Below are 8,232 nucleotides of genomic sequence, written 5' to 3'. Positions count from 1 at the left end.
ACGCCATCTGCCCACTTACCTACTAATGTCTCTACCTGAACATCTAAGGGCATCATGAAATTTTAACACACCCCAAATGAACTGGTAAGCCCCCAGATTGCTCCTCCCAGGCTTCCCATCTGTTAAGGGCAGCTCTGCCTTTCCAGATTCTCAAGCCAAAAAGCTGTCACCCTCGACTCTCTTTTTCTCACACCCACCTCCGCCATGACCCAAGCCCTCCCCCGATCTTTCACCCACAGTGATGGAGTTGCTGCCCTGGACTCTCCACTAGCAGCCAGCAAGCCTGTGTAAGTGAAGTCAGGTAGTGTGTCTCTTCCAAACCCTCCCTGGCTTCCCGTCTCTCTCACAGAAAGTCATGACCTGGTCTTTGTCCCCCATCTCTCCTTGGCCCCTCTGGCTATCACACTACAGCTTCAAAGCACCCCCTGCACACATTACAAGCTACCTGGCCTCTTTCCAGGCGCCCAGAGCAAGTTCTGCACTTCCTGTCTCTGAATAAAGCGGCAGGGCACATGGCTTCTTGTCCCTGGCCTCTCTTGCCAGCTTGCACCATGGCCACCAGAGGGTTTTCTGAAGAAAGCTACTTGTGCCAGAACCACCTGTCACCCCAAGTCCCTTGGAAATAGGTCCCCTGAGTCCGTTGGTTCTTCAGGCAGCTACCCTGAGGCATGGTTACTGTTACGGGTGCCCCAGCTCACCGTGCTGGGCTAGAGCCACAGCTTAGAACCTACCGATCCTCACGATTCCGATCCACCGAGTAGAACTGCTTCCGCAGCCACCTGGAGGGAAACGCCTGCAGTGAGGGCCACTTTTCCTGCCAGGGCCAGGCCCAGGCCCAGGGAGATCAGCACGTTGTCCCTGCCCTGCTCCCTAGATCCCAACACCCCCCAACTCTAACCACAGGGTCAGGGGTTGTTCTTACCTCTCAATCTGCAGGGGTGTGGCTGCCTGCAATGTGTCCTCCATCAGCCAAGTCAAGCCCTTGATCCACATGTTCACTTCATCCTCAGATGTAGCTGGAAGTGAGGGGTGAACAGCTGAACTGTGAGGACACACACCACCCACGGAGCCAGAGACCAGGGGACATTCCCCTTAATTATTCCCCTGCCTCCACCAGCCCCTCAACTCCCACCTTGCAAACTCAGGGTCTTCAGGCGGAATTCCATCCCATACAGGATGACAAAGCAATGTGACTGGTCTGGTCGGAAAGCAGGGTCCTCTTGATAGCGATCAAAGTCCCGTGAAGTCTTCCCTGGGCGGATCTCCTTGATTTCTCGAATGTCAACTAGGAAGGTAGAGAAGAGGTCAAGGTCAGGCTGGGGTCCCTGAGACAGCACTGAAACAAGGGCAACCTGGTTTCCTCACTTAATACCACACTCTCCCTCAGGGAGGGACCACAGAGAGACTCCCATCATGGAGGACAGACAGCTGGGTGACAAGAGAGAGCTGAGGTGCACCTAAGCATACCTCTGTTCAAACCCGAGAGGTCTGAGCAAGCTGTCTGGGGAGAGGGAGCTCAGTCTTGCATACCTTTCCCTTGCTGAGAATACAGCAGGTTACTCTGACCTGAAAAAAAGCTGGAACCTAGAAAGAGAAACAGGCTGTTCTGTGAGGACCATTTCCTTACACAAAGTACACAAACCAAATTGCACAGTCCCTTGGGGAGGGCGGGGCTGGGCAGGATCAGGCCCAAAGAACTGGTGCAGCCCTGAAATGGCTGACCCTCTGAAGTCACCCACAAGCAAGTGTCAGGAAGAGGCCTTGTCCCCCAAAGCAGCAGCTGTCCATGGGGTGTTTCCTATCCTGGCTATCAGACCTGCGCACGCCCCCTACCCTAACACAGATGGGGAGCACAGGCCTGAATGGAAGACACCTGCTTCGGCCGCTAACTCCAGAGATGATGCTGAGTGACTCGTTTGACTTTCAGTCTCGGTTTCACCATGTATAAAGAAAGGGCTAGAGTAGACTATGCTTCTCTAGAAGGCAGGGTGGTAGAAAACCATTCATGGGCTCTTGGCTGGAACCCAGCTCAGGTCCTATTAGCTATGTGACCTCAGCAGAGTGACAACTGCTCTGACCCCACTGCTGCTCCGTTGGGAACACAGTAACCAATAACGGCATCATGAGGATGATGGTAAGATCAAAAGTCCTGAGAGCCAAAGTACCCAGCCCTGTAGGCAGCGTGGCAGGAGATCATCCAGTGCCCACTCCTTCACCAAAGTTGGCTCAGGCACACAGGTCTGAACCCAGGCCTGGAGAAGGCTGCCCAGACACACTCGCCTCTGGTGTTAGCTGGGATCCTAGACAGAAAGCAGACTTTCCAGGCCAGATAAAGGGACTTAGGGAGGATCAGGTCAAATGAAAGAAGCCTGGCTTAGCCATCAGAGACAACCCTCTCTGAGGACTCCCTTAGAGCCCCTCTCTCCAAATGCGCTCAGCCCAGACAGGCCTGGAAGATGTGGGGCCAGGAGCAGTGCCAACAGGCTGCCTGGCTGGCTTCCGCCCCAGGAGCCCTCCCAGCCCAAACTGCACACCACCCGGCTGGAATGTCCCAAGTGGCCAAATCCCCAGGCTTTTTCCCTGTCCCTCTAGCCACAGCTGGGATCCATCCATCCCACCTTGAACAGTATGGCAAGGCTTCTGACCCCAACCCCAGCACCCCTCCACACATTACTGGTTCTACCAGCCCGCTCCATGTCTTCAGCAAGCCCTCGGGCCTGGTTCTAAAGCTGAAAACCCTGACTTTCCTGCTGGCTGCCCTGCCCCCAGTTCTCAACAATGAGCCATCCCTCCTGAGTCTTCAGAATCTTTACAGAACATTGTTCTCTGGTCCCTCCCCAGGTTGCTCACTAAGGAGAACATGCTTCTTTTCTGGCCTTTAAGGCTCTCATGATGGGGCTCAATGATTTACTACCCCCCAGCTTCTGTCCTCCCATCTTCTCTACTCCATCCAAAATAAGCTGGGCCAATGGCAAGAACAGCCAGCACCTTCCTGTCCCCCATTTCATCTTGGTTCCTAGCCTGGGACTGTCTACCTCCCAGACTCCAATTCTACCAAGACCCAACTTGGAAACGCCTTCATGCAGTGGCCATACCCTTGACCCCCAATGGCACTATGCATATACACGCCTCATCTCCCCGTAGGCCAGGCAGTGCTTGCTCAATGACCAAGTGAACAAATGAAAAAGACAGTCACACAGGTGGGGGGAGGGGCAATGGGGGTGGGTTGTTTTTTTTTTAATTAGGAGTCATACTCAGGTAGAAACAGGAAGGGGGAAAATTGAGTCACAAAGACCCAGCCCAGAAAGACAGAGTTTCCAGGGATGGAAGGAGGAGCTGAACAGGGGAAATGCCCAGATGAGAAACTGCAGAACCACCACAAATTCTGCCCTTTGAAATAGAAACCAGCATGCTTTTCCGGTGCAAAGCTGCTGTCATCCTCCCACATCTCTGACAGAGGCACACAACCTCACACACACAAATGCATGTAGGACAAGGCCTGTGTGGTGCATACCTGGGCCCTTCCTCTCAGCCTCTCCCTTCAGTATGTAGAAGTAGTCACAGCATGACAGCTGGGAGGTCAGTACGAAGCCTACTGCTGGGCTACACGCAGCCACCCCATACGCATGCACATGTGCACAACACACTGATGGACGGTAGCCCTGAGTGAACCCCAGCCATGCCCTGTGCTCCTGGGCTCACTTCCATTGAGACCAGACTGGAGGCAGAACAGGCTCTCATCCAAGACAGGTAGGCACAGAGCAGCTCCAGGCCAGGCGTCTAAGTCTCCCAAGCTCCTGTTGGCACATCTGGTCATTCGTACTTCCCTCATAAGGAAGTGCCAGCCTGATGCCCTCCAAGGCCATCAAGCCAACAGCAGGCTGAAAGGACACAACACTAGAGTGAGGCACCCTTCTAGGTTCTTCAAAGCCACATCCTGTGTGATCTCGTGTCTCCCTTCCTTCTGCCTCCCAGAACAAATAGAGCTGGGTCCCCTTTCTTGAGAGAACCAGGTCTGGTCGCCCAGGGACTATCATCATTAGAGGAGACTCCCTGGGCCAGACACAGCCTTGGCCCTACTTGGGGGTCTGGGGGCTCGGACCACAGTCAGTCTGGGTCACACCTGCAGTGGGACAGGAAGGATAGGAAGAGAGACCCTAACAGGGGCCAGGAGGGGAACTGCTTAGAGGAGCAGGAGAGCAGCAGCACTCTGTCCCCAGAGACCCATAACCCAGCATTCATACCCACTCAGAACCAAAGGAGAACACGCTCAGGGAAACACTAGGGAAAAGAAAAGCCAAAGAAACGCAGAGATCCCTGCTAGGCTGGAGATGGGAGGGAGACCGGTATCTCTGTCAGAACAAGGGCTCTAAGTTCAGATCAGTGCATGCAGATGTGGCCCAGGCCAGAAGCTGCTTCCTGAGCCTGCGGCAGCCACAGCACTCCAACTGCACACTCACCAACAGTCTGAGGCATGTGCACACCACTGCCTCTCATAGGGTGGGGTGTCAGAATGGGAGGCTAACAGATCTGAAATCACGAAGACCAAGTTTCAAGCCAAGCTCATAGCTTGGGCCTTAGACACGTCGGCTCTCCTCTCTGGTAAGCCATGGATAAAGGGAAGGCTGTAGTGGGATGGGCCTGCCAAAAACCCTTCACATGCAGACAGACTGCTACACCAAGAGCCACATGGAATAGTCAGCCTTAATCTGCCCTGACTGCCCCAACCTTGGATTGTTTTCTGTTGTGGTCTTTATGCAGAAGGAAGTGGCTCACAGCCTGGTGGTAGGGGCTCTAAGCACTGAATTTGCTTGATGATCAAATAGGGAGATGCTCCCTTCTTTCCTCTCTTGGCCCAGGGACAGGCTCCTTGTCTGAGACCACAAAGACTATAGGCCAGCAGTTACTCAAAGCCCAGTGCCCAGGGCATGCAGACCTGAAGAGCAAATATCTTCTGTATAGATAAGCAATGGCAGTCACTTTCTCTTCAAGAGCCTCAGGTGCCTCATCTGAGCCACAGAACTGACCCCAAGCACTCTGGGAGCTGTACCACTAGATAGCAACAAAAGGCAATGCTGCTCAGGACCAGCTTAGAACTTGCCTCCGCAGGAGAGCAGGCCTCCACCCCTCAAACAGTACCCGCTGTCCTGGGTGGGGGAGGAGAGGGTGCTGTGAAGGGACAAGCTAACTGGCAGGCAGCCAGTCTGGAGCCTGGGAAGGGTAGAGGACAATGAGCACAGAGGACCTGCCTGTGCTCAGCCCCTCTGAAGGTAGGGCTACTTCCTGTCTTGGAATCCTGCTCCCAACGCACTCCCAGACATTAGGCCAACCCACGAGGGCCCCACTAGCCCTGCTCCTGCACAGGGCTTCTGGAAGCCACTGCAGGGCTGTGCTGGGGCAGCATTCCTGTTGACCAGGCAGAGTCCCCAGACAAGAATCCCAAGGAAGAGAAAGGGGTGGCAAAAGTGGGACACCAAGATTTTTAGGGCTCCTCAATGAGCATGGCCCAAGAAAGCCAGCCCATGCTCATTGCAGAAACATGGCTTCACCCTGACCATGGTGGGCTCTGGGAGTGGGCGAGGGTGTCCAGAATCACATCCAAGACCCTAAGTTAGATCCCAGTTTCTTGATCAGGAACCCATGTCCTAAGGTCCCCTGCCCTCAGTTGAGGCCACTTTCCAAATTGTCCATCAGGCAAGGAAGACATATGAAAAGAGTCATGAGTGAAGCACCACCTCTGAGCCTCTTTCCTCATCTGCCAAATGGGACCAGCACTCCTGGCACCTTCTTCATGGGCTGCTGTGAGATGTCGGTGCAATGACAGACACTAAGTGATCTTACTAGGAAGGGACGGGAGAACATACCGAAAATTGAAACCCCCAAATGAAGGTATTTCCAAGAAAACCACCATGACAGAAAAAACAAACAAACAAATAACACACACATATACACACACACACACACACAGAAGGAAATGGCACAGATTTCTGGACATGAAACATGCTTTTAGTGCAAGTTTCTCAAGTTTTCCCTTTATAAGGTAATTTTAACTGTGAGTTAACTGATGTAAACTATAATAGAAACTGTTCACATAAAAATGCATGCAAATATATTTTGCAACTTAAAAATATCACAACTCATGATAAATATGCAGGTTCTTTTTAAAACCTGACTGTCTGACAGAGGTAAGTGAATATTAACCCAGACAGGCCCCTTCACTCTGGGGGTTGTCAGTATACCCACCTGTGGGACCTGAACACCCTGACCAGTCCTGCAGAGGGCACTGGAGGAAAGTGGGGAAAGCCCGGTCCTTCTAAAGAGTGCAAATCCAATCAAGGCAAAGAAATGCAGAGCCCAGCCTCAGACTGGCTCCCAGCCCTCCTTCTTACCTCTGAGCCTGTGCACGAGCCAGGGCCACCACCTCACCTGACTCTGGCAGGCCCAGGCCAGCGCACACTCAGTGCCCTTGACTCTGTCACACCAACTAGTGCTTCCTGGTGTCTGGGCCACAGGCCTGTGTGCTCACCAAGGAATAAACCACTTTGGGCTCTTCCCTCCATTCCCCAGACCTAGGTCCTGGTGAAGCCTCAAAATGCTTTGTAGAGTGCTTAGAACCAAGAATGACACCCTGGGGTTAGATTCCAGAGCTGATTACCTAAGAAGCAGCAGAAGACCCCAGGTACTCAAAGATGGTATGAGGGATGAAGAGGCGGGGGGCGGGGGGGAGCACCAAAGCCTAGGGAGCTACACCAAATAACCCAATGCAGTGGTCAGTGAGGTGACTCTGGGGGCAGGAAAAAGGACCAGGGACAGCTGGGGGGACGTGGCCTCTGGGGGCCAGTGTAATCTGGAACAATGGGAAGTCCCCCACAAAGGCTCCTACAGCCAGTGGGAACCATGGGAAGTCAATGGAGCTATGAGGCAGCTGGAACAGAAGAGGCAGGGCTCCTTTTTTTTTTTTTTTAACTTTAGTTCAATATCTTTTTTTAAAAAAATTATTTTTATTGATTTCAGCGAGGAAGAGAAAAGGAGAGAAAGAGAAACATCAATGAGAGTCATTGATTGACTGCCTCCTGCATGCCCCACAATGGGGATGGAGCCAGCAACCTGGGCATGTGCCCTTGCCTGAAATCGAACCCGAAACCCTTCAGTCCGCAGGTCAATTCTCTATCCACTGAGCTAAACCGGCTAGGGCATGGCAGGGCTCCTTGAGCACCACACCCTGCTTAGCACTAAGCCAAGGCCACCAGGGGATTCAGAAGAGTGGGTCCCAGGGGTCAGGAGAGGTGTGCACATCTTCCCAGAAATGCTCTCATCAATCACCTTCTCCATGCACAGTCTGTGAAACAGATGGGCCATTCTCAGTACCCCCACCCTTCAAGTCAGCCAACCACTTTATCACCCTCCAAAGAAACTACATGCCAAGGGCCTGAGGGAGCACAAATGGAACTTAGCCTTCTCCCCCAGAGAATGCTGAGATGCAGAAGGGAAGCCTCAAAAGGAAGTGACTGTCCTCTGGCCAATTACTGGCCCTGCACCTCTGCCATCCCTACACTCAAAGGCTCAAAGGTTCCCTCACGGTGGCTCCCCCAGGGGAGTGCAGGCACCTGAGAGCATCTTCACATGGAACCAGGGGCAAAGGGGCTCTGTACCCCAGGACACCTGTCCTAGCCAGGAATATCAGCTTCAAACAGAGCCTTCACAGCTCTAAAGGCAAAAGATGGAAGTGGCCAAAGAGGACACAGACAGAACCTGGGCATGGGCGGGAAAGGAACCTGATGCTGCAGGTCAGGTGCCTGGGATGGCCAGCAATTGCCCAGATGTCTGCCCACTGACTACCACAGCCTCCAGAAGTGAGAGGTCCTCTCCCCTTCCTACCTTACAACAGAAACAGTTAGAAGCAGCTCCCAGCAAAAGCGGAGGCTATCTACCTCGGTTTTACAAATGAGAATCCAGGCTTGGAGACCCAGGATCACAGCATTGCACAGCAAGAGGAAGGTACAGCAGTTGCCTTCAAAGCCAACTAGCAGGGGGGAGAGGAACAGAGCCCCTTCCCAGGATGCACACAGGAACACCCTAGCTGAACCCTGCAGTCTAGGTATACCAAGGGCAGGGGTCAGCATCTGCCCCTGGCTGGAGTTTCTTCAGTCACTATTCCCTAAACACCTGACTGAGGAGAGCTGCCAGGCCTGACTCAGCATCCGGCTCTCTCCCACCTCGATAAACAGGAAA

At 53.3% G+C, this 8,232-nt stretch overlaps 1 protein-coding gene across 2 annotated transcripts in view; it reads right to left on the bottom strand.

Moving 5' to 3' along the window:
* The window catches only part of PLCG1 (phospholipase C gamma 1), an 18,128-nt gene extending 14,261 nt beyond the window's left edge, over positions 1-3,867 (bottom strand). The window contains exons 1-4 of one of the 2 annotated variants that reach the window (XM_015563914.1): positions 3,736-3,867; positions 1,133-1,285; positions 923-1,016; positions 732-779 (exon numbers count right to left, since the gene is read on the bottom strand). In XM_015563914.1, the coding sequence (XP_015419400.1) occupies positions 732-779; positions 923-1,016; positions 1,133-1,285; positions 3,736-3,832 (392 nt within the window). In that variant the 5' untranslated portion in view covers positions 3,833-3,867. Of the gene's footprint in view, positions 1-731; positions 780-922; positions 1,017-1,132; positions 1,307-3,735 lie in introns of those variants that run through there. The other variant, XM_015563913.1, reaches the window with a different exon arrangement.
* Between the last annotated feature and the right edge of the window lie 4,365 nt (positions 3,868-8,232).

Source organism: Myotis davidii, unplaced genomic scaffold (genome assembly GCF_000327345.1).
Source record: "Myotis davidii unplaced genomic scaffold, ASM32734v1 scaffold199, whole genome shotgun sequence".
Taxonomy (NCBI): domain Eukaryota; kingdom Metazoa; phylum Chordata; class Mammalia; order Chiroptera; family Vespertilionidae; genus Myotis; species Myotis davidii.
Note: the sequence above shows the minus strand (reverse complement) of the source record. Positions and strands in the feature narration are given on the sequence as shown.